The sequence below is a fragment of the Microtus oregoni genome, unplaced genomic scaffold (assembly GCF_018167655.1).
Source record: "Microtus oregoni isolate MIOR12 unplaced genomic scaffold, Mior012 000036F_ref0000092, whole genome shotgun sequence".
Taxonomy (NCBI): domain Eukaryota; kingdom Metazoa; phylum Chordata; class Mammalia; order Rodentia; family Cricetidae; genus Microtus; species Microtus oregoni.
Window position 1 is genome coordinate 735,603 of NW_024543095.1, and position 26,636 is coordinate 762,238.

Genomic DNA, 26,636 nt, shown 5'->3' on the forward strand with positions numbered 1-26,636 from the left:
TTTAACCACCATGCCGTCTCTCTAGCCCAGAGGAAGAATCTGTTAACAAAACCGGCGAGTGGAGGCAGAAGGACAACAGAATGGCTGATTGTGTATGGAATGCCTTGTGGTGGGAAAAATTATGACTGAACTCACAGTGACGCGCACGTACCCTTCTGTGGAGAAGGAAAGGACCCAGTGAAGAGAACAGCAAGCACACTGTCTTAGAAAGGAAGCCAACTCTTTAAGTGGACCCCAGATAAATCGGTGAACCCATCCCAGGTCAGAGCTTATGATGGGAGAGATTCTGGCCAGGATTTGATGACAGAAGGGGATATGAGACGAAAGTGGCTTTGAAGACTGGTGGGGCGTGAGACAAGGCATTGTGGGCAGCCGCTGAGGAGCTGAGATCGGCCTTCAGCTAAGAGCCAACAAGGACAGGGACCTCAGCCTTCTCCAGCGGCAATGATAGGACTTCTACCAATAGCACAAGAGCACCCTAAATTCCAGTGACACCTTGATGATAGCTTGTGGAACTGTGGGTGGCAGAGGACCTGTGCCCACATCTCCAACCTACTAAACAGCTAATAAATGGCTATTGTAAATTACGACAAATACAGTAATTAGTTACATAGAAAATTAACATATTCCTTGCAAGTGGGCTAAGTACCACTGAGGAGTGGGGTGGGGGAGAATTTCCTCCAGGTGCCTCATAAGGCAGAGCTGTAGCATGACGTGCTCCTAGAACGCTCCCAGTTCGACTGTGGGTGACCTGGACAGCAAGGAAGAAAGAGGGGCAGAGCTACGCTGATTCCAACCAGCAGAGCCAGGCTACCGAGGTGGCAGCCAGCCAGGAGGGCGGCACGGTAAGGCAGCAGCTGAACCAGGAAAACGAGCTGAGAAGTAAGGGATGATGCCCAAGGAAGGTTGGTGAAAGCGCCAGGGTGGCAGAGCCAGGGACACAGGCAGCAAGGGTATCCAGAAGAGAAAAGGGGCCGGAGAGACAGCTCAGCGGTCAAGCTCAGCTTGCACACTAACAGAGGATTGCATTCGGTCCCTCATCCAGCAGCTTACAACCACCTGTCTGTAACTCCAGCTCAGGGATCCTGTGCTCTCTTTTGACATCATGAGCAACACACACATGTGCACACTCAGACACAGACACACATATACAAATAACATAAAATAAATCTTTAAAGAAAAAATTGTGGGCTGGGGAGATGGCTCAGAGGTTAAGAGGTCCTTCCAGAGGTCTATATGAGTTCGAGGCCAGCCTGGTCTACAGAGAGAGTTCCAGGGCAGCTAGGACTCTTACACAGAGAAACCCTGTCTCGAAAAACCAAAAAAGTTCATTTCAAGGGAGCAAACTTCAGAAGCAAAACCAGCCTGGCCAATGGGGAAATGGGTGCCTTAGGACGGATGCTGGCAAGGTTGAACACCTAAGGGAATTCACTTATGCATTAGAGCCTGGCATATCTCAGGTCCCTGCCAGACAGGCTCCTCTGTAGTGGAAGACGGAAAGGGAGGGCAAGGGCCCTCCAGTCGGGGCAGAATGTCAGTCCATTTCAGTTTGTGCCCCTTAACAGCCCCAAGCCTGTTTCGTACCTGACACTCTTCTCCATAAAAACCTTGATGCTGACGTTTTTCATGCTGTGGGAGAATGCTCACTCATATTGGTTTAATAAAATGCTGATTGGCCAGCAGCCAGGCAGGAGGTATAGGCACAGTGACCAGACTAAGAGAATTCTGGGAAGAAGAAAGGCAAGAGACTCAGTTGTCATCCAGAAGCAGAGGAAGCAAGATGAGAATGCCTTACTGAGAAAAGTTACCAAGTTGCATGGCTAAACATAGATAAGAATTATGGGCTAATTTAAGTTGTAAGAGGTAGTTAGTAATAAGCCTGAACAATAAGCCAAACTGTTCACAATTAATATAAACCTCTGTGTGTTTATTTGGGACTGAATGGCTGTGGAACCGGGAGGGACAGAAACTTCTATCTATAGGACATGGCCTCTGTGACTGGGCAGCCCTTGGCACAGGAAGGAGGCTGTCTCTGGGACCTCCAAGAAGTCAGTCAGTCTCTGTCAGTATTCTACTTGATGACTACCCTAGCCAGCTGCCCACTCCTCTCCGAGGACTTCTGCAGGGGACATAAAGAAAGGTAGAATATGGTGCCAGGGGGGCTCAGAAAGTATAGGGGTGGCAGGCTTTAGGGTTTGGGAGTCCGCGTCTAGGAGCCTGGAATGTGAGTGGAAAAACAGATGCAAGTAAGATTGGCAGGCAGGCTATGCTGTCAAATGGAACTCAGCTGCCAGCCTTGGCACTTAAGGCAAGGGCCAGTCAGTTGGGCATTATAGCACAGCCAAGGCACAGCCCCATTCCAAACAACAGCCTTCCTGCCAGGGGTTAGAATCACAGGGATGAGGGAGGGGCAGACCTGATTTAATTTGTCTGGCATCTGTTAAAAATTCCCCAAGTGGTTCTAATGCAAATTGCTTCCAAGGACTGACAACCATCAGCCTGCCTAGGCCGTGGTCCTTAGAATAGTTTTTGGAGGAGGCTTGAGAGGCACACAGGAAGCTTCTGACAGTGGTGCATGTCTGCCCATCTACCAGAATGTTAGTGAAGAGGCTGGTGCCTATGACTTTAAAAATGAATTTTGGACTGGAGAGTTAAGAGCACTGGCTGCTCTTCCAAAGGACCCAGGCTCAATTTCCAGTACCCACATGGCAGCTCACAACCATTTTCAACTTCAGTTCCAGAGGACCCCCCTCCCCCCAGGCATACACACACACAGAGACACCATGATCAAACTTTCATTTTTTAAATAAAATAACTGATACTGATTGTCTCAGCAGGTCGTGAGAACCCCTGATTGACAGCAGCACAGTATGAGGTACTCACAAAGAGGACAACCCTACTCTTAGCCAATACAATTGGATGTTTCTTTCCCTACATCTGCCTCCCCACAGTGGGAAACAGTCTTCAGGAATGGGATCTGGATTACTGCAAGTGGTTGGTCCTGCTGAAGGGGGAAGCTTGTAGGTTGGAGTGGTGTGGGGAGGTGGTGCCTGGGACAGAAGATCAAGTGATGGGTCTGGGAGCTGGGGAGCAAGGCAGAGCCAGCCGCTGGCTCGCTACAGTGCCAGGGAGAATTCCCCTCAGACCCAGCACAATGTGGACTCAGATGCTACTGGCAAAGTCAGTCTTTCAACTGCTTTTCTCTCCGAGGCCTGTTGGCTGGTCTCCAAACATCAAGCATGCAAACTCTGAGGAGGACATGCACGGGGAATGCAGGGTTCAAGACCCAAGGGTCTGCCAGATAGTCAGGGAAGAGATGCAACTTGATCCTTCCTGCTCTGTGGGCCAATCACACAGGAGCTCTTCCTCCGGACTGTGATTCTAATATACACCCACATCCTTAGAGTCAATCTTTCCTGGTGTGAGCTAAGCAGATCGGTGGCCATTTATCCAGAGTGTATAGCCTTTGCATGAAGACCAAGTTGTCATAATTAAACCCACAGGCTCCCGGACAGTCAGAGTCAACAGGGAAGTAGTTCTTCTACTAGGGACTAGTTGAGACAGGAAATCAGAATGTTTGCTATTAGGAGCGGCAGCTGGAAGGGAGATGTGGGGGTCAGTGAAGGAGAAGGCATGGAGGAAGTCTCTTCATGGGAGACTTGAGGAAGAACTTCTGGGGAGGTCAGGGCCTTTGTTACCTAAATGGTGGGCAATAGGAAGGCTGGGGCACAGAAGCTTGTTTAGGAGATAAATGTAAAAAACTTTTATTTAGAGGACAGCGAGATGGGTCAGCAGGGGAAGGTGTTTGGCATGCAAACCTGGCAACGTAAATTTGATCCCTGGAACCCATTTAATAGAACCAATTACACAAAGTTGTTCTCTTACCTCTACACACACACACACACACCACACACACACACACACACACACACACACACACACACACACATACATTTAGATGTCCTGTCACCAGGAACTAAGATGGCTTGGGGAAGGGGTGTCTACGATTTAAATTCCCAACAATGCATTACACAGAGTGGGGGTGTCTGCATCAGCCCACACCTGCAGAACAGTGGCCTTTAATCCCACAGGAGCCTTTGGATGTTCTTTGGCATTTTCTGTCCTAATGGAAAAGCAGCCTGGAAAAGATCAAGGTTCCCTTCCACCTGGCACAGACAGCCGAGCACAGAACTTTTAATCATCTATAGAGAGCTGCAGGCTCTCAGGGGAAAACTCGTCACTCCTGGCTAATGAGGCCCTGGCCATAGTCAGTGTGGAAAAGAGGACAGAGAAGGCAACTCTGACCTCTGCGAGGCCGGTAGAAAGCACAGTGACAGGGTGGGCATCCGGCTCAGGATCAAAAGTCTCCCCAGAGCAGAGGCAGCAACCCGCAACTATAATCTTTGGTTCAAGGCCTGAGCATCCTACAGAACGGGCTCCAAGACTGACTGGAGTGGTTATCAGTAATGTCGGTGTTAATCACTGTGCCTTCCACACTGCCTGCTAGGGCTAGAGTTGGCCTAACCAGTTCGGAAGCTACTGGACAGAATCTACAAGTGCCGAGCATGTCAGTGACATATACCATGGCCTGGCAGTTACATTCCCAGGGACGTGCACAGCACTGTGTACACACGTGCTTGCCAAAAGACATAGACACATCCATAGCAACCATACTGTAGGACCTGGTGTTCACTGACAGTACTGCGGATAAGTTCCATGTAGAATGCCACAAAGTCAGGACACTCAACAGACTACGGCATGCAGCAAGTTGCAGTAAGATTTGAGTGAAAGAACTATTAGATTTCATTTACATAAAGAATCTTAGGTAAATACTCAAAACCAATCTATTAAAGATATACTAAAAACCACTGACTCGGCTGCTTTGGTTTTATTTATTTATTTATTATTTTGAGGCATTTTTTTTTTTTGTGTGTGTGTGTGGTTTTTCGAGACAGGGTTTCTCTGTGGTTTTGGAGCCTGTCCTGGAACTAGCTCTTGTAGACCAGGCTGGTCTCGAACTCACAGAGATCTGCCTGCCTCTGCCTCCCGAGTGCTGGGATTAAAGGCGTGCGCCACCACCGCCCGGCTTTGAGACATTTTCTATGTATCCCTGACTGACCCAATTCTGTGCAGTCCAGGATGGCCTCAAATTTGCAAAAACCCTCCCATATTAGTGTCTAAAATTCGGGGATCACAGATGTGTCCCTTTGTATACTTTACATAGTAAAGTATATGATTTGTGAATACCTGTTACATTAAAAAATCTGTTGAATTTAAAGTCAGGATAGAGGTTACCCTTGATGGAGACTGAGCAGGGAAAAAGAGTCAGTGACAAGAGCAAGTTCAGGCGTGACGACTCTGGGTACCAGAGCATGCCTATGTGTGTACACTGTACCTTAATAAAATTGGCAATGAAAGTAAACACAAACAGCCAGGAGGTGGTGGCGCACCCCTTTAATCCCAGCACTCAGGAGGAAGAAGATGGATCTGAGTTCAAGGCCAGCCTGGTCCACAAAGAAAGTTCCAGGACAGCTAGAGCTACACAGAGAAACCTGCTTTGAAAAACTGAAAAGAAAGAAAACAGCCACAAACAAAATAGGCCTGGCCTTAGTGCTCAGGGTGGCGACCAGATACAGTGACTGACTTTAAGAAAAGTCCCAAGTGCCCCCACAGCACCCGGGAAAGGATCCCAGGTTTATAAGGATGAGGTTTCCTATCTCACCAGTGAAACACGACCAGCAGAATGCACAAAGTTCTCAGAGAAGGCAGAGCGTCTGCTGCCTTTTCTTCCCCAGGCTGAGGCAGGCCTCAGAGCCAGGGAGCATCTTACCTCAGCACAAAGGCTGGGCTGTGACTCTTGTGATGTGTCACAACGTGGTCCTCCAAGCATCTGTTCTGCAGCCTCTGGGTTCAAAAGTGGGCATGTCTTCACCTGAAGGAAGACCTCTAGGCCATCTGCCTTGGGTAGACAAGCCCATAGGGATGTCTGCCAGAGCCCAGTCCTTCCTGTCCCTAAAGCCCCACCCAGAATCCTCAGGGTGGGCTTGGGGGACCTGTCAGTCGCTGCTTACCATCGAGAACACCTGAGCCCTTAGAAAACGAATCTCACAGGGAGAGTCCTGAGCTTGGGGGATTCAGGGAGGCTGCAGGCCTGCGTGGGACACAGAAACTGCCGAATCCCTTTCGCTCAGGCAGCTGTCATTAGAGGTGAGTCCTCACAGGTCAGACCTCCACGGGATGGGCTGCCATGGCAGGGGGCTTGTGTTCCAGGAATTTGATCCAACTTTGGATTTTAAAACAACTTCATTGTGAATCTGACACCTGCTACAGACCCATATCAATAAGCAATGTTCACTTATTCTTGGGCAAATATCTGCAGACACATGCACTAGTTTCAGTCGGCACAGGCCCTGGGGGAGCAGAGGAGTGTGGCCAGGCCCTGTCCTCCACCAGACCATAATCTGGTGTCCAGGGAGAGGCTGGAACGTGACGGACAGTTCATTAAGAAGATGAGGAAGAGCAGCAATAATCCGAGCTCCATCCTCTTGTGGGTTTGATTTTTTTATATTTTTATTTTTTTTGCACAACCCAGTTTTCTTTGGACTTAACCTGTCTCACAAGTCTGGATTTCTGTGGTTTGTGTTGGGAACAGACAGTAGCTCATCTCTAGCTCTCCAGGTGACGAACTGTGTCTGAGATACTCATAAAGAAAAGAGAACCCACTACTACTGTCCAAGCTGACTCAAAGAATAATAAACTTGAGAGGCTGAGGCAGGAGGATTGTCTTGATTTAGAGGCCAGCTTAAGCTACACAGTGAGAAACTGTCTCAAAAAACAAAAAGAAGCAGGGCATGGTGGCGCCCTTTAATCCCAGCACTCGGGAGGCAGAGGCAGGTGGATCTCTGTGAGTTCAAGACCAGCCTGGTAGACACTGAGTTCCAGGCTAGCCAGGGTTACATATTAAGACCCTGTCTCAAAAACAAACAGACTAGAAGAGGATTCCAGAAGATCGCTTTCTGCTGTTTGTAACAATTAGAGGTGAGTTTACCGTCTGCCACCGACACTGGCAAGTTAGTCTCGCTTACCATGCACAGACAGATCTACCAAACCAACATGCACAGCAACAAACACTAGCTGATCCTCATCTTTTTCCTAGGTCTGTGTTACAGGACGTAACATATCAAAGTCAAGTCAGCTCCTGTGTGATTCAGTTATCAAAACAGACCTAAATGCTTCCTTTTAAATGATCCAGGATATTTAGCTGAAACCCCTAATCCAACTGCCACATCGACCCCTAGAGAAACTCTTTCTTTTGAAGATTTATTTATTATTTGTATGTGTTTTACCTGCAGGTCAGAAGAGGGCACCAGATCACATTATAGATGGCTGTGAGCCACAATGCGGTTGCTGGGAATTGAACTCAGAACCTCTGGAAGAGCAGCCTGTGCTCTTAACCTCTGAGGGATCTCTCCAGCCCTTGTAGAGGCACTGGGAAGTATTGGTTCATGTGGGTCTCCTCTGGAGCAGTCCCAGAAACAGGATAAAGCAACAAAGAGCAAGTCACACCAAAGAGCATTCATTACCTTGGTCCCATGGTAGAAGTCGTCCACACACGTGGCATTCATGAAGGTCTGGTGGAAGTGGGTGCTGGTGTCAATGCCTCCAGGGATCACCAGCTTCCCGGTGGCGTCGATCACCTTGGCCCCTCCGGGGATCATGAGCTCGCGGCCCACCTGCTGGATGATGCCGTTCTCGATGTAGACGTCCGCCTCATGGGTGCAGTCATCGTTCACCACCTTCCCCCCCTTGATGAGAATCCGCACGCTGGCTGAGTTGGCGAGCATGTTCCTAGGGAAGGTAAGTGCAATCTGGTTAGGGCCACTGCGTTTGGTGACAGTTCGTCATCACCGAAGCCCACACCTTCCTCTCAGAGCTCAATTTCGTAGCCAGGGAATAGAGATGGGTAGCCTGAAAAAAGAACTAGTCCTGTAGGAAGTTCTGATCACAAGCCTTTCCCTGTTCTCATAGTGGGTTTTTATTGGGACTCGTGACACAATGGTGTTAATATAGAAGCTGAGGGGACTGGGGACCACAGAAACATCACTTTTAGGTGTGTACAAGGACACAGGCATGGATGTAAACACATGTGGAGGTCAGAGGTCAACCGTGGGTGATACACCTCAGGAGTTGCTCACTGTCTTTTCTTTCTAAAAAACAATCTTTTTTATGCGTATGAATATTTTCCCTACATATATGTATGTGCACCATGTGTGTGTCTGGTGCCCAAGGAGGTCAGAAGAGGGTTGTAGGCTCTCATGGAACTCACGGAACTGATAAACACTATGGCCAAAAAGCAACTTGGGAAGGAAATGGTTTATTTCAGCTTCCAGGTTACAGTCCACCATGAAGGGAAGCCAAGGCCAGAGCTCCAGGCAAGAACCCGGAGGCAAGAGCTGAAGCAGAGGGCATGGAAGAGCACCACGAACTGGCCAGCTCGGCCTCCCTCCTTATACAGCCCAGACCCACTTGCCCAGGGGCAGCATCACACAAGATGGCCTGGACCCTCCCACACAACTGGCAATTCAGAAAACGTCCCAGAGACATGCTCATGTGCCAATCCGACGGAGGCAACCCCTCAGTTGAGGGCCCCTCTTTCCAAGTATGTCAAGCAGACCATTGTGAAGCTCACCCTGACAACATGCGGAACCAGTGACTAAGTGATGAAAGACCTCAGCTACTAACAGCACGCGGGGTAAGCAATGTGGCTTAAAGCATGACCGGCAGGCCGGTACCAGAAGTTTCTGGAAAATCTGGTAATCTTGGACACCAGATCATGGTAACACAGCAAAGTACTGTGAATGTGGTCAAGGAAGCTACAGATTTTTCTCTCCCATCCTCCTCGCTTCATTTTGCCTGCGACTGAGCAAGTTCAGGTCTTGGGATCTGGGGAAGAAACATCTCTTGCAAGAAGACTCATCAGCCACCTGGAGGGTCCAGCTTGCTCCCCTGTGTATGGTTGGTTAGAGCAGAGATCTCGCGTTTCTGCCAACTGCCTAGGCCAGCACGCGTGGAAACAACCCCAAGAGAACTTCGAGCGCCCTCCAAGACCAGCCACCAGGTGCGAATGAAATGTTGGGGGACAGCTGTGGCAATCAGGAGCTGTCGCCCAGGGGAGTGCCGGGATATACCACAGGTGACTGGGAGTGACAGCTGTGCTCCTTGAACATTCCCTGCAAGGTATCATTCTGACCCTGGGGGAGAAGGGGCCTTGCTCCCCAGTGTGGGAGGCACTGGCAAACAGGCTGTGGACGGGAGTTGAAATAGAGAAGCTGGGAAGATGGGGAGAAGCCTGTTGTTGTCTGAGGCCAAACACACTGCATGGACTCTTTTGCCCCACAGTTCAGTGGAGTCTTAACTTTATAACAATCTGAAACGGAGTTGGTTCTTAGGTAATGGGGAAAACTACTTAGGCCAAATTCTTTCTTTTGCCTTCCTCCCTTCTTTCTCATTACAACATCAAGCCCAGCTGTAATGAAGAAGGGGCAGGCCCAGTTTTTATGACAAGATAATGATGGGGGCAGGGCAGAGGGGAGGAGGTGCAGGCACATAACCCTTGCCTTTCCAAGCATATTCCTGTTTCAGAGGACAATGCTGGTTTGCCTCGGTGCTCACAGCGCATGTGTGTGGGGCAGGAAACCTTACGGGGGGGGGGGGGGGGGGATTCTGCTCTGCGCTCTGCCACTGGAATCAGAAGTCAGGAGCACTGTCTCCCATGGAAACAGCAGCAGTGACTGTCAGTACAATAACATCACGAGCCCAGCACCTCTGTGCAGCACTGTGAAGAGCGAGCACAGCACGAAGTGTTGGCCTGAGCTGAACAGGAGGAAACAGGAATTTGGAAAGGACAGGCAATGGGTGGGGACCTGTTAAAGATCACACACTGGGGTGGGGGGGGCAGGGATGTACTTCAGATCAGGATTGGCAAGGGAAGTTAGTAGTGGGAACTCAGAGCTGGAAGCCCAGGTGACTACGATACTCATCATAGGTCCAGTAGTTCCAAATGTCATATAGCAAACTTGTGTTGCTTTTATAATCTGAACATTCATATGTTTGCTTGTTTGGGCTTTTGTTGTTGTTTTGAGAAAGGGTCTCTCTATGTAACTCTGGCTGAATGGGAACTTCCTTGTAGACCAGGCTGGCCTTGAACTCTCAGAGATCCATTTACTGCTGCCTCCAGAGACTAAAGGTTTGCACCAATGTGTCCAACTGATGTTTGAAAGCCTCCCCCCTGCTCCCCTCCCCACAAAAGAGAGCCAGGCGTGAGTAAGCTGATCCAGACCAGCTGGTGGGATTCAGATGTGCCATCCTTTCTCACGGGAGCCACGCTGTTCACAGGGCTCCAGCGCTCCCTCCCCTTCTCTCTGGGCTGCCACCATCTAAACAAGTGTTTCCCCCCTACTTCCCAGCTGGAAATCCATGAAAGCAAATGCAGCCCTGACAGTTCCCCTGGAGAAGAGCAGGCAATCCTACACTTGCCCTGGTCTGGGAGACACCATTCCTACAGGGCTGGGCCAGCCTTAGGTAGTCAGGCTGGACCGCGACCCACTGAGGAGAAATTCCTTCACTCTTTACTTAGCCACAGGAGGAGGGAGCTGTGACCGACACTTACTGCCCACCATCAACATCTGCACCCACACCAGGGGTCTGCACCCAGACCAGGGGTCTGTACCCACACCACCGGAAGGCCTTGCCACTTCCGTGAGCCTGGCTGTCCTGGGGTCAACAACACGCATTTACTCAGGATTTCATCTCCCCACCTCCCATGTCTCCCCACCCTCCAGTGTATATGCCGAAGCCGTATCCCCGGGGCAGATGACCCTATCTGGGGATGAATCTTTAAAGTTAGATGAGGTTATAAATAGGATGAGGAACCCTGACCTGATGGGATTTGTGCCCTTGTAAGAGAAGAGACCAGATGGTCTTTTTTTTTTTCTTCTAAGAATGTTAAAAAATAAAGACAGGAAGCCATTGAGAAGGTAGCCACCCACCAGTAGGACAGGCCCTCCCCAAATTAAACTTCCAGTCTCGGAACTGGAAGCAAGTTAATTAAGCTTTCATTGTTTACTCCGCCCACTCTGTGACATCGTTACAGCATCCTTGGCATACAAATACAAACAATCACAGTCTTAAGCCATGCTACCAATATGGAAGCGGGATGACCTAGCCCCCAGATCTACAACTGCCCAGTGGAGCCACTTAGGTATTAACCACAGCCTAGCCTTGAGGCGGGATGGGACCCAGTGCCCAGAGCCCAGTCCTGACTTGGGTTCTAGCTGCAGGAGGCATAGTGGATGGTTATCCTGGAAAACCCCCAACCTGCCCTGCCTTGTTCAGATAATACCAAGGCAAGGCTGTTTAATACATCCCCTGCTCAAACATCTGGAGGCTATGTCTTTAAATGCAACACTGTAATCATTTGTAACTTCCTTTTTTTTTTTTTTTCTGGACACAATTGTGGAAAAGACCCAGGGCCAGCTCTGAGGAAATCAAGCCTACTGTGTGAGGGACACACAGGTACCCACCTCACAGTGGAAAAGTAAAGAGATAAACACTGACAGATACTGGTTTAAACTGGGTTCCTTCGCAGTCTACCAGACCAGAGCTGGCAAGGGTGAGACCCGCTGTTCAGTGATGGCTGGAGATTCTTGTGACGTCAGTATTCTGCCACAGGTTTCTCCGTTTTCCAGTCTGTGCCACCAAGATGCCAAGCCCGTCTACTTCCCCTGCTGTTGGCTGTTGACATTCATTAGGCTTCTCACCTCCCCCGTAACCTCATTAGCACCTGTTCCTACAGCTTGCCCTGCTCAGCTCTTTAACTAAACAAAAGGAGCATGTTCCTGGCATCTCTCCACAGCTCTGCCAGCCGGCTGCCTGTGGAAGGGTTTGGGACAGAACACAGTCGGCGTGATCCGCTGGTCTTCTTTGGAGAGTCCCCCAAAGGTTTGAAGGCAATTGTAATATAGCTCTTTAGTGCCATTAATGCTCCTGGCTAATCTGTCCCTCTGCTCTGGTGCAGCCAGCTGATCCAGGCAGCACTGTAGACAGAAGGTTCCGATCAAAACACAGGAACTGTATGGAATGTTAGGATTGATTTTTACCAGATCACCCCGTTTATTCCCCAATCACACCGCAACGGCACAGACAGAGCCCGTATCTGGCTGACAGATTCATTACACACTATAGAGTGCATGCCATGTCTCCTTCCTAAGCTTGAAACCTGGATCCCCGGGGCTAGGGATGGCACTCAGAGGTGGAGCCCTGGGAGGTAATGAGGTTAAAGGTGAAACCCTTACGATGGAATTAGTATGTTTACTAGAAGAAAAGGGAGTGTGATATCCTGTTCTCACTCTCTTCCCCATGAGGATACAACATAAATGAACTCCCCACCTCAAAAGCCAGGAACGGAGCTCTCATCAAAAACCAAATCAGTGGATACCTTGACCTCAGCACTCCAGGCTTCAGAACTGTCAAATCACCAGTTCCATGCATTTTCGTCTGACAGTGTGAATAGACTAAACATCACACTGGACAGAAATGAGCATTATAGTTAAATCACCACTAAGGGACAAGTGGGCCTTGAAATAATTGGCACCTCATTTAGATGTGTCTGGCCATACATTTAACAGCAACAAAAATTTTAATCAGATGGTTATTTGTCTATGCAGGCAAAAGAATTCAGAACACATGTCTGTCTCAGGCAGAACTGATAAAAATGCCAGATAGTTAAAGCCGTTCGAATAACGCATGGCATTCCAGAACTACACCTGTCATCGGTTTGGTGTGACTCTGCCTCTAGTCTCCAGGCCTCTCTCAACAAAGGACTCTCCAGGAGGGACAGGGTAGTATTCCTCTGCAAACTGAGGCATCTGAAAAAATTCTAAAATTTATTCAGAAGCAGTGAGGCCTTCAACGGCAAGCTGGTGCATCTCTTGATGTGCCAAGCTTTATCTAACAGCACACAGCTTGCATCCCCAGATTTCCTGATTCTGTAGCCTGGCTTCTGCATTTCCTCAGTCAGACCCGGGTTAGTGCTGCTAAGGGGACAGGTCATGCTGGGATCCAGGCGTTCTGGGCCGAAGGCAACCCTGAGCAGGAAGAGAGGGCCTTCAGAGCCAGCCTCTTAGGGATCAAAATGGCAACAATTACCGCTATCCAGCAACAGTCTTGCTGAACAGAAGCCCCTCCCACCTCTTGGAAACCGCAGGTGGGCGTTCCTGATGCAGAACCCGCCCTGGGCGCTTCGCGCTGACAGAGACAGTCAGGGTTAAGGCAGCAGCCGTGAACTGCACACACCCGGAACTCCTAGAAAGCCGCAGTGTTCTGCCAAGGAAATGTCGACCCCAAGTCTGCATTCTGGAACTGTCTGCTTCTGTCATCACCTTTTCCAGCTCCCCGTGCCTGTGGGGAGGCGCCAGACAAAGGGAGCCTGCAGTCTGTCCCTCACAGCTGTCCCCAGACACCCCCCCCCCCCCCCCCCCCGCAGCAGTTCCGCTGGAGGCTGCAGGGGCACACGGGTGCAACCGGGCTCCTTCCTGCACAAGGCATTGGTTTTTAAGACACGGATTCTTTTTTTCTTTTTTTGGTTTTTGGATTTTGGTGACACGGCTTCTCTGCAGCTTTGGGATAGATTCCTATTTTTAACAGCCACTGCTTGGCTCACATTTCCTCTTTTGAGAGATTCCACACAAAAATGTGTGAGGACTTTTTTCCTCCCTTGGGAACCCTGCCCACTCTGGGGTGTGTCTCTTTCACTTGATTTCTCCACTTTCCTGTGATGATTCTTAATAAAGCCTGCTTCTGTTCTGCGAAGGGAGGAGAAAGAGAAGGGGGGGGTCGATGGGGGTGGGGAGAGAGTGAATGTGGCTTGCCATATAACATCCTCTAAGACATTAAGAAAAAGAAAGAAAGAAAGAAGGAAGGAAGGAAAGACAGAAAGGCAAGAAGGTCCTGTGACATTTAAGCTAACCTACTGTTAGCTGGGGTCGACCCAGGGGTGAGGGAAGCTGGTGCAATTCGAAGCCTGCATGAGCAGGCTTGAGCAGGCCGTTGAGATGTTACCACTGGCCACAGGATCAAAGGCCAGCACTTGCAGCTGTTCCAGAATACCACGAACAGAAAACCTGCAGCTATTTCCGCTCTAATCAGCACAGAAGAAAGCAGCAGAGATGGCATTTAACACCTTTCTCTATGGGAAAGCCATCCTGGGAAAGCCACGCCCAAAGGGTGTGAGGATGGGAGGGAGGGGGTGCGGCTCAGTGGTAGAGCTTGCCTAGACCCTGACACTGAAAAACCAAAGAAGAAGAGGAAGGGTGTCCTGGGAGAGCTGACACAGCACCCTGGAACCATCCAGAAAATGATCTCTCTTTTGAGTTGAAACCATAACAACAAATCAAAGCTTCAACAGATCGTGAAAACCAGAGAGTAACTTTGGGGCAAGTGGGGAATGCTGGGTTTAAGTTAATAAATTAAAAATGTTAAATTATTTTACATGTGTGGGTGTTTTGCTCACTTGCATGTCTATGCATTATGGGCACGACTGGGGCCTATGAACACTAGAACAAGGCACCAGGTACCCTGGAACTGGAGTTACAGATGGTTGTGATCAGACCTGTGGATGCTGGGATCTGAACCTGGGTCCTTTGGAAGAGCAGCCAGAGCTCCTAACAAGTGAACCATCTCTCCAGCCCCATTTTTAAGTAAATTGATTTCTAAATTTAGAAAGCACAAAATAGTACTTAACTATAAAACAGTAAAATTTTTATAATTCTTAATAATTTTAATCAACAATGGAGTAATTTTAAATGGTATTTATGGAGTTGGGGGTATAGCTCAGTGGTAGAACATGCATTTAACATGTGGGAGGCCTTGGATTCAATCTCCAGTATTAAGCTATAACCATGTAAAATAATTAAAGTATGACAGACAAGTAAGGCATACAGGTAATGACAGGAGGAGCTGTAAGTTCAGCACTGTCATCAGCCAAGTCCTTTCAGAGGTAAGTGCTCCTTAGTGTCAGTGACAACTAGGTGACCACAGGAGGAGGAGGGGGAGGGAGGAAGAGGAGGAGGAGGAGGGACAGAGGAGGGAGGAAGAGAAGGAAGAGAAGGAAGAGGAAGAAGGAGGAGGAAGAAGAGGAAGGAGGAGGAAGGCCACAGCTGTCTCCACTCCTATGTCTTTTCCCTGATGTTCCACAAACTCCACCTGCCCTAGAACTCCGTTACTCCGTTCTTCACCAACCCTGGTCCTCTTTTCTTTCCTTCCTTTTTCAAATAAGCAGGAATCTACAAACCCGTTCCATGTTAATGAGAGCTCATTTTCTTATTCTCCAGATACCCACTAGACCCTTCTGGAATGTTCCACAGGCAGTAGGGACACAGTTTGTCTGAAACAAATTTGATTACCCTGTCAATTGTCTCAGATAACCGGACTTTTCCAGGAGCCCCAGGCCAGTGTGTCTGTCCAGGAGAGCTGGCTTGAGTAAAAGGCCTGATATGGGTCAGTTGTGAGGCTCATGGAAAATGTTTTGAGGGATTCCGCAAGTAGAATCTCACCATGGGGAGAGGAACTAGGAGGACCAATCAAAGGGCCGCACCTCTTTATCTTGTCTGGGACCTCCAAAGACCAGTTGGGGATGTGGATGCCAGGGATCTGGACACGAAGAAAGACCAGATAGACAAACAAGGGCTATCTGGACACAGCAACTAGAAAAAAGTTGTAACAAATTTTACATCCAACATGTGACATCATCCTGGGTCTTTTGTACCCACAAACATATTTATAGTCCAGACTGGCTACTAAAGAACCTGTTTAATGTCCTCCAGACCTCTTTCTTTAACCTGGAGGCTGGGCAGAATCAGGCCTATAGATGGTGTGTGAGGACCACAAAGCATCTATATCTGCAGTACTTCCCCTCCTGGGTCACTGTAGCACAAAGAAAGTAGGAGGAGCCCAAGGTGATGGGAATAAGACCCAGCACCCTAAGAGGCTCTGAAGGAAGAGAACCCTACTGCTAGGATGCCCATGCGATGGCCGGACCAGCTTTTTTTTTTTTAGTTTAAAAACTAACTCAAGTTAAAACTAACTCAAGGCAAAGGAGCTGCTACAAACCCCACCCAAGAACAGCTGCCCCCTCCCTCCACCCAGGCCAGGGAGGAGATAAAGGAACAAGTCACTTCAGGAAGGCAAATCCAAGGGTGCTTAGTCCTCAACAGGCTAAGATCAAGTAAGAGGTTTTAATCCCTGCGGTTCATCTGGATTGGCCTGGATCAGCGTGGCCGGTCCTAATGAGCCAGCCGCAATGCCCAGAGGACAGCAGCCACATTCCCAAGGATTAGCTGTGAGAGGGTGGGAAGAAGCGGACCACAGAACACTTGTTCAGCAAGGTTAGCTGGAAGGCACGGGAGAGAAAGCGGCAGCTGTCAGAAGCTAAAGTTCGTGCGTGCGTGCATGCGTGCGTGCGGTGTGTGTGTACATGCAGGCATATGTATTGGGGGTGGGTTGGGATAGATTGGGACAGGTCAACCTCACTGGGTGTCAATTTCCATGGGCATCTTATATATCCCTGGATACTGCCCTGAACACGTGGGCAGACACTGGCTCTTTCTAAATGTCTAGAGGTCAAGTACTCTGAAGAGCTATAAGCATAATGAAATCCCACGTTCACAGTCCTGGTCCCCAGGCCCTAGAGAAGGGCTGACAGAGGAAAGGACTCTAGACCCCTGGCTGAGGCTTTAGCCAGAAAGCACAACACCAGGGACCAGCAGTCAGTCCCCTCCCTGACCTGGGTAGATTCTTCAGCTCTGCTGAACTCTCCAGGGCCCCAGCCAGCTGTCTCCAGACCCTAGAAAGAATTTCACCAGCACCCTTTGAAGGAAGCAGCTGCAGTTCCAAGACTTCCAGAATCCAATCATGGCATGGAGGGCCAAATGTCCGAAGCCAGAAGGGGACAGGCAAAGGATTCCTCTCAGGTTGAGATTTAAGCTCTGAGTGTGATAGTCACAAGCAATAATTCGACAAAAACCCCAGGGACAAAGAGATGGCTCAGTGGTTAAGAGCACTGACTGCTCTTCCAGAGGACCCAGGTTAATTCCCAGCACCCATGTGGCAGCTCACATCTGTAACTCCAGTTCCAGGGTATCTGGCACCCTCACACAGACATACACGCAGGCAAAACATCAATGCTCACAAAAAAAGTAAATAAATTCTTTCTTTTTTTTTTTTAAAAAAAAAAGCAAAACAAACAAAAAGCCCCAAACCCCAAGTTTACCTAACTACAAAATACCACAAGCCTCTGGACTACCTAATAAAAATCTAAATTTAGATTGGAATATGAATAAAAACTGCATTTTTTTTCTCATTTAGACTGAACATTAGTATGAACTAACCACTGCCACATGTAACACTTGTCAACAGTGTTAGAGGGGACCGGGCAGACATGAACACACGAGCACAGTGCAATTTCATTAACATAATGATTGTGTTAGGCAAAAATGAATTCGAGAGACTAGGCTTATCCTGGTGAGGTGGGATGAAAAATCAAGGAAGGGCACAATGGCCCCTGAGGCTCTGTCCGGTACGGAAGGGGACTGTGGTGGTGGGCTCAAGAGCGTGTTACCCATAGGTGTGAAAGGCACAGACACTGGCTTCAAATTAGTCCTTAAATTGCTAAATGAATTTGTATATATAATCCATTAAACATTTAAAATTAAAAATGAAACAAACTAAGGATGGGGCCCTGTCTTAGCGGGACACAAACAGGGAGGGAGTGGAGACATGAAGGCTTTGGAGGGTGTGCGAGAAGGAAGAGCTGTGGGGTTCAGCGTGAGGTAGCACCAGGAGCCTTGGATTTGCGTTCAGCCCACTGAGCATTCCGCTGTGGCTGTCAAGTGACATCATCGCGATCAGTACAGCATAACTCTTGAGTGCCTTTGCATGCCAGCCTCAGTAAGTCTGACAAGAGCCCTCTGAGGTAACCTCTGTGACTCTTGCTGTGGCTGACGAAGGCTGGTGAATTCCTAGGAAGCAAGCTCTTGACAGCTGGGCCTGGATGAATTCACTTCATCCTTCTGAGAAATGAAGGGGTTCACCAAACACTGGTTGAAGGACGGATAAGCCAGCGTGATGGTGCCTTGCACGCGTCTAGGGTTGGTCAAAAGAAGAGCCAACAGAAATGGTCAAGAAGGCTTGAGCGTTCTGTGGGCCAGGGGTGGACCAAGGGCTAGGGAGAGGACCACGGCAGGCACCCTCTCGTTTCTTTTGAAGAAGCTGGGATGGCCAGTACGTTTGTAGTCTTGGGACCTTAAAAGTGGAACCAGGATGAGGATGCTGCATCGAGACGCGGGGTGAAGTCTACAAGGGCAGAGCCAGCAGCGGCGGCTCTGAGAGACACACAGCTCATAGCGGGTCAGCGGTAGCTAGAATGACAACCGCTGTCTGGCCAATGGATAAAAACGTGACAGGGAGCAGGTCTCGGGAGCTTCAGCTGGCTCCAGCTGCCAGGGGGCAGGAAAACCATGTCTCTGGCAGTCTGGCCTGTGGGTGCCAGGTGCCAGGGTGAGTTAATTGGGTGGCCCTCAGAATACAAAAGGAAGGAACAGAGCTAGGAAGGAACCCAATATTTTTAGGGAAAGAATGGAGGGGACATCTAAGCTATACATAGTCAGAAAATTAAATAAATAAATAAATTTGTCTAAGAAATTAAATAAATAAATAAATAAATACAATTTTTAAAAAGCAGATGGTTACTTTCTTTCTTGAAATCTCTTAGTTCAGTCAGGAGATGGCAACTGACCCATACTGGCGAGGAGGTGGCTGAGAACAGAAAACCGGCCCCGAGCACGCCTCTTAGCACAGGGTACTTCAGGGAGCCCGCCTCGCAGCTGGCCTCAGCAGATGTGGGTAGTAAGGACCAGGCAAGGTCATGCGCTCTGTGCAGAGGGGTGAGAGCTGGAGTAATTCTAAACAATTATGTACTAATCAAGGTCCGGATGGTGCTCGTGGGCTAGCACATTGATCCTCTCTCACACAGAATGGTTAGGAGGCACCTCAAAGCCAACACAGCACCCAGGAGACACCTCAAAGCCAGCACGGCACTCAAGTACCTTAAGCTCATTTCTGTCTACTAAGTAGATGTTTCTCATGTGCCCCACTGTGCTCACGCCTGACCCTTACTGCTTACCTGAGCTAGGACATCGCTCCGATCGCTGTGGGGCTCTCTCTACTGCTCTGACATGAAGCCTGCTAAATCGCAAACAGATTACGGAGACAGGGCATCACGGTTTGATCAGGACACCCTCCTCTGCCCTATGTGTTTGAATACTTGGTCCCTGGCTGGTGAAACTGTTTCTGGGAGATTGTGGAACCTTTAGGAGGGGGAACTTGGCTGGAGGACTAGGTCACTGTGAGGTGAGCCTTGAAGGTGACAATCACCTGCTTAACGGCTGAGCTCCCTGCTTCCTGATGTGTGAGATGTAAGCAAGCAGCCTCATAGACGCCACTCTGCCCTTCCCTCGTGCCAGATGCCATCCTCTCACACCCGGATGGACGGAAGATGGACAGACGGACGGACAGGCAGGCACGGGACAAAAAAAACAAAACAAACAAGGTCACTGCCTACCGTATGATAACACTGTACAAGGAGACAGAGAGCATTAACAATCGATGAGTCAGAGGTTCTAGTAGGAGATGCACAGTCAGACATTTCCAACACGTGATGGAAGTCAGATGAGCTACGTCAGCACTGAAAGGGGGGTACAGACTTCGCTCTAACTGGAGCGGGGGACCCCTCTCAGAAATGTGGTGGTGGTTTAGCTCCCCGGCGCATGGGAGAGGCCAAGCGAGGGAATTTCGGATAGGAGTCCCAGGAGCCATTTGTTCTGTGCATTTGACAACTGGTGTATGTCATGTGTGGGAATCTAAAGGGCAGGGCCCACATCCTCCAAGGCCTGACACCTGCCCCGAGAGTGTGGTTGAGACTCAGAGCAGCAGGAAGGTTCGCCAGCGTCTTGAGCAAATAAGTGTCATAATTAGATTTACACTTTACATTAAAAAAAATATCAAGCAGACTAGAAGAAGACATAGAGGTACTAATAAACTTGACTGGGATTTCTGCAGCGGGATCCAAAACCAGAACAATAAGATTGATTTAACGAAGACTATATGATACTGGGAAATCATAATACTGCAAAAGGTACTACAAATTGCTTTCCATAAAAATAAATAAAAACTGGTCCAGACATGTTGCCAACATATAATCAAGGATTAACATTTGCAGTATACGGGAGTGCTTCTAGACCATCAGAGGAAAGGAAACGCTCCACTAGAGAAGACAGGAGAAGAGTATGAGCAGCGAGCCACTGGGAGAGGGGACATAGAGAGCTAATAAGAAGACAAAAAGGTGTTCACCTTTATTAACATTCAGAGAAATGCAAATCACCCGTCATAATGGCACAGAGGAAGAGGAAGGACGCCCCGAGAGGGAAAAGCCAGCACTACAACATGCGTGGTGACACACGCCTTTACGTAATCCCAGCACTTGGGTGGACTGTGAGTTTGAGGTCAGTCTGGGCTACACAAGTTCAGGACTGCCCCCCTCCCCACACACACACCATGAAAACGGGGGGAAGGAGGGACAAGACAAGGGAGAGTAATAGAGGCAAATATGGTATTTTGTTTTTGTTTTTTTGTTTTTCGAGACAGAGTTTCTCTGTGGTTTTGGAGCCTGTCCTGGAACTAGCTCTTGTAGACCAGGCTGGTTTCGAACTCACAGAGATCCGTCTGCCTCTGCCTCCCAAGTGCTGGGATTAAAGGCGTGCACCACATATGAAAAATGTCAGAGCGGAAGTATGGTTTTGAATGCTAACTAAAACGTCTTAGTTATAAAAAGAAAAAGACGGAAAACTGGGGATGTGGCTCAGCGGATAGAGTGAACGCAGGAAGCCCTGGGTTTGACCCTCAGAACTGCATAAAACCAGGGCTGGTGACACAGGCCTATTTTACCAACATTCAGAGGAAGTGGGGGCAAGAGGATCAAAAGTTCAAGGTCATCCTAGGCTATATAGCGAGTCTGAGGCCAGCCCAGGTGACATGGGACCCTGTCTCAAACACACACACGCACACACACATATATATCTATGTAATCTATATAGCATATCACATTATTATACATGGGGAGCTATTGCAGCAGGACACAGTCTCACTTCACTATTTGCTCTTGAAGGCATTTTTACAGTAACGTGGTTGTGCAGTCAGCAATAGCCCTGGCTAGGGGGTGGGGGAAGGGAAGTAACACAAAAACACAAGTGGAAGAAATCTGTGCCACGGCCGTCAAATTCCCTGACCAGTTACTTATCCCCTCTTGTACACTTAATTAACAATGAACTTGCACACCAAATGGCCTACTGCAGTGGTTCTCATCCTTCCTAAGGCTGCGACCCTTTAATACAGTTCCTCATGTTGTGGTGACGAATCATAAACTTATTTCTTTGCTACTTCAAAACTGTAATTTTGCTACTGTTATGAATCATAATGTAAATATCTGATACTCCAGATATCCGATATGTGACCCCAAAGGGGTCGCAACACACAGATTGAGTGAGAACCACTGGCCTTTTGGAAATTTCTACTTTGGTATCTCATTGGCCCCCACAAAGTTCTGCCTCCACTTGGCTCCGGTCCCAGTGTCCCCAACTCAGTGAAAGGCACCCTCACCCTGCCTGTCCCTAGCAGCAAGACGTCATCCTCAATGAGTAGAGGGTCACTTCCGCAAGTAGCAGTGAATGGCCTCCATTCTCAGGATAAACATGAAATGAATTACAACTACATAGTTAAAAAACCAACAGCCTGGGTCTGGAGAGATGGTTCCGTGGCTAAGAGCACTGGCTGCTCTTCCAGAGGACCCAGGTTTGTTTCCCAGCACCTACATGGTGGCTTACAACATTTCTGCAACTCCAGTTCAAGGAAATCCAATGCCCCTTTATTGCCTCCTCAGGAACCAGGCATATACACGGCTCAACTACATACATGCAGGCCAACACTTAGGCACATAAAATAAATCTTGAAAAAAAAAGGCTTAATATTTTATTAGTAAAATTATCTTAATAGTGAAATAAAACAAATACAGTAGGTATTTTTTCTAGCAAGTAGGTAGCAGAAAAATAGGAAAACGCTGTATTTGCAATAGAGAAAAACATTTAAAAAAAACACTTAAAAACAAAGAAGAAAAGCACTCGGGCCGGTCCAGAGAGAGCACACCTCTACAGAGAGCATCTTCTCGACTTGGATCTTTCTTGACGGGTGGTTTCCTTGGGACTGGGGATGGGAGGAGAAGTGATGGCAAATTGCTAAAGGATTTCTCCAGTCATAGAAGGCTTCCTCATTATCATGGCTGCACAGGTCTTGGTTTTTAACGATTTATTTTTATTTTATATACATTGGTGTTTTGTCTGCATGTGTGTCCATGAAAGGGTGTCCAACAGTTGTGAGCTGCCGCGTGGGTGCTGCGAATCAACCCCAGCCCTCTGGAATGCTGAGCCATCCTCCTCAGTCACACGGCTACACATTCCTAAATCATCCACGGACCACACCTTTAAGATGGGTGACTGTTACGGACTCCTACCTTAGTAAATAATATTAAAATACGCTCTACCAAATCACTGTGGTCAGAGCTGTGGCTTCAGCATCTGAGTAGACAAACACATGAGCGGGGAACACAGTGCTTGGCACGGGATTCCAAAGCACTCTAAGAGAAACGACATTTCACATCAATGAGGAAATGATTCATGCAGCCAACGATGGCATAACTTTTCACGAAGGATATTAAGTTTGCATCCCACCTTACAGAACACACCGAGTCGGTCACCTATCTGGACTTTATCTGAAGGTAAAACACTAAACAATACAAATACTAGATGTTGGATGATTCACGAAATGACACACCCAACCAAGGAGCAGAGGAGACTTTCTATCTGAATCTGGAAACCTAAGCCACCAAGGCAGGGCAGCTTTGTGATACCCCGCACAATTAATTTGATGAAGTAGAAGATGTCTCTGACTGTTAGTGGAAACTGTCCACTTGACAGTCTAGAGCAGTGGTTCTCAACCTTCCTAACATTGCGACCCCTTAATACACTTCCTCATGTTGCATTGAGCGCCCCCAACCATAAAGTTACTTTCATTGCTACTCCATAACTGTGATTTTGCTAGTTATGAATCGTAATGTAATATCTGATATGGAGGCTACATGATATGTGATCCCTGTGAACCACAGGTTAAGAACCCCTGGTCACCTGGGAAATGGACCTGTGGGGGGATTATCCTGACTGCATTACTGAGGTGGGAGGCCTGGTTCTCTCTGCAGGTGGCTCCATTTCCCTGGGTGGGAAAAGAAACTGAACAGCACACACGCATTTATTGCTCGCTCACTTCTGACGACAGCTGGGATGCGACCAGCCACTTCAAGTTCCAGCAGCCTTGACTTCCCTACCTTGAACTATGAGACAAAGGGAACCGTTTCTCCCCCATCACAGCCACAGGAAAAGAAACCGAGACAGTGCCGCAGAAATCAGCCACTAAATGGGCAGTTAAATGGCTGGGAAAACATGTGCTGTCCATGTGACAACCCTGGGCTCTTAAGTACCAACGGGAGCAGCGTGTGGAAACAAGAGAAAGGGCGCGATGCAATGCGCGACGGAGCAAACCTAACGTCTCGCCTTTACAGCGGTCAAGGGCATGCGAGCGGACGGAGCAATGAGTGACTCCGACAGTGGCAGGCATTGAGAGTGTGGGTTTGCTGTGAGGACCGCCTCAGTGCTGGCGGAGACTGGAGCGTGATACCTTTCTGGAGAAGTCTGGAAAGATCTCTATTAAGATTTCTGAAAACCGCATGACTCTACTGCTAGGACTTTAAGCACAGAAATGAAGACATCGGAACCTTAGGTGACAGGCACAGGAATGGCCACACCAACACTGCTTGTAGTCAAACACAAACAACTGGAAGCACACGGGATGCCCATTGGTGGGCAGCGGTAGGATGAGCTGCAGCGGTAGGATAAGCTGCAGCGGTCTCCATTCCTTTGAATGTCATCTATGTACGCAAGAGCTCTGCCAGACCAGGCAGGCTGCAGACGTGTATTTCACTGAAATGGAAACCCAATGCAGACACTTGTGAAATCTGCACACAGATGCAAACTGTTCGATTTCACAAATAAACATTGACAAAAATTATCTCCCTCTCTGCCCATATTACATAATAGGGATGTGCATGGTGTGAATAGGACCTGAGACACCCCGCTGGTTACTTCAGGGTGGGCGGTAATGTTTAGTGGTCAAAAGCTCTTTCTCTCTCTCTCTCTATCTCTAAAGAAAGATGACGACCATTAAAACAATGGACCCGTGACTGCAGACACGGCTCAGCAGTTAAGAGCATGTACTGAGCTTGCACGTACTGAGTTTGGTTCCCAGCACCCACATGAAGTGGCTCACAACCACCTGTAATTCCAGTTCCAGGGGATCCAACACCCTCTTCTGGCCTCCGCTGGCACCTGTGGTCACATGCACAAACACAGGCATACATACGTAATTTAAAAATAAAAACAAATATGAAGAAACAAAACCTAGAATGGACGAGAATGTGTGCATCTGTATAACGGGTGCATCAGAGATGGTCAGCACACTGCTGAGGGCGGCTAGCCGAGAGCAATTCACTGCCTTCTTGCTTTCTTCCTTTCTCGTGGTGTTTTCTTTCAGTGGTGTTTGGTTGTTTCACTACCCACCCTTGAAAGCCTTTTTGATTTTGTTCAGCAATGCTACATGCTGAGCACAGACTGTGTGTTTTATATGCAGTTATCCGGTCATCTCTGAAAAGGGCTGGTTCCATGATCCGCCTTTTCCAAGACGCTAAAACCGGAAGATGCTCAAGGAGCTTATTAACAAATGTCGTGCAGTTCTAGAGCATGCTTACACATTCTTCTGCATACTGTAGACACTCTCCGCTGGCAAGATGACTCACCAGGGAAAGGTGCTTGCTGGCAGGGCTGATGACCTGAGTTCAATCCCTCAGATCCACACGGTGGATGAAGAGAGCCAGCTCCTGCAGGTCAGAGGTTGCTCTGACCTCCATGGGCACACTAACAACCCCTTACCCTCCCAGACTAAACAAATACATAAAGTAAGTATTTTCTAGGTTATTTATAATTCTTTAATATAATTTTAACACCGCCTAAGCAGTTGTTATGTTGTAGGAAGGACAGTGACATCTGAACATGTTGATTGGATACAGATGTAATTTTTTCCCCAGATATTTTCCAGTCCACACTTGCTTGAATCCCAGGATGGAGAGGCGCTGCTACAAAGAGCTAACGATACTTAATATCTAGTTCTCACTGCAACCCTGCAACGAAAGAGGCCCATCACGTTCAGAAAGGTTAACTGGCTCGACCCATAACACATACATGATTAATAAACATGGCAAGGCAAGAAGATCTAAGCACAAGGGCACACATGGTGACCCTCAGTATCCTTGAGGGCAGGGTTCAAAGTGGGTACCATGGGATCCCTGCCTTCAAGAATCTCATGACTGCCAGCATTTCAGTCTGGGCTGACTGGGGGAACAGAAGACTGTGTCATAAAAATCTGTGATCACGTGGGTGATAACACTTGGCACTGGGTCCTTGTAAACATTTAGTCATTGACAACTGCTTAGCTTCGAACACAAGAGACCATAAACTACATTCTCCAGGCTCTGGACTCTCTTTTTCCACACAGGGTCTTTCTTGTGGTCCATACACATGATGATATAATTTGTATATCAGAAAATACGCTCTGGTGACCCCAATGTCAGCCTAAATGTAAAACAACACAAAATCACTACAACTTAACTGAAACAAGATTCTATAATCAAGGACAGGCCACTTGTCTCATGCTATTTGTTAGCTTTGGGGGCATAAAAGACCTAACAAAGGTTCCCAAGGGGAAGGCAAATGTGTGATGTTATTTTAAACCAAGTCTACAGGCAATAAACACATTGCATGTATGCACAGGATTTTCTTAAACATACACAGACACTAGAGATATTTTCCAAAAGTGTCCAGGCATTGTCAGTGAGTTTACTTCACAGGAAAAGGAAGGGACTTTCTGAGGACAGTCTAGAGACTTGGGGCAACTACTGAGCTTTAAAGTAAATTAAATCATTTCATCTACATTAATGTAGATGAAGCCAAGGGCTGCTCATGACCCACGTCTCGAGTCCACTCCTCGGGTCTAGCAGTCTTGGACTCTGGAAAGCCGACAGATGCCAGTAAGGAGGAGCCAAGAAAGGAAAATGAAAACGCAACGACGTGGTCTCAGCTGCCTTTAACCACTCCTGTCTGTTTCCCTCTCTCTGCTGCTCAAGTCCCCTTTCCCAGCCACGCTGATCCCACCAGATCCTCAGATCTGTGGGCACCTCATACCTATCCCTCTGCCTGGAGCCCCTGCCCTACCAAACCCATCCCAACCCCAGTTCGATGATGCTGCACGCTGGATCCCTGCAGTCAAGAAGGTTCTCTCGGTGCCAGCCCGAGAGCCGTGCTATGCATTAG

General features: G+C 48.3%; 1 protein-coding gene across 1 annotated transcript in view; it reads right to left on the reverse strand.

The window, feature by feature from the left end:
• Window positions 1-26,636, reverse strand: part of LOC121433080 (dihydropyrimidinase-related protein 5) — an 81,483-nt gene that overhangs the window by 42,799 nt on the left and 12,048 nt on the right. Inside the window, exon 2 of the mRNA XM_041631324.1 lies at window positions 7,584-7,848. Coding sequence (XP_041487258.1) covers window positions 7,584-7,844 — 261 coding nt within the window. The 5' untranslated portion in view covers window positions 7,845-7,848. The remainder of the gene's footprint in view (window positions 1-7,583; window positions 7,849-26,636) is intronic.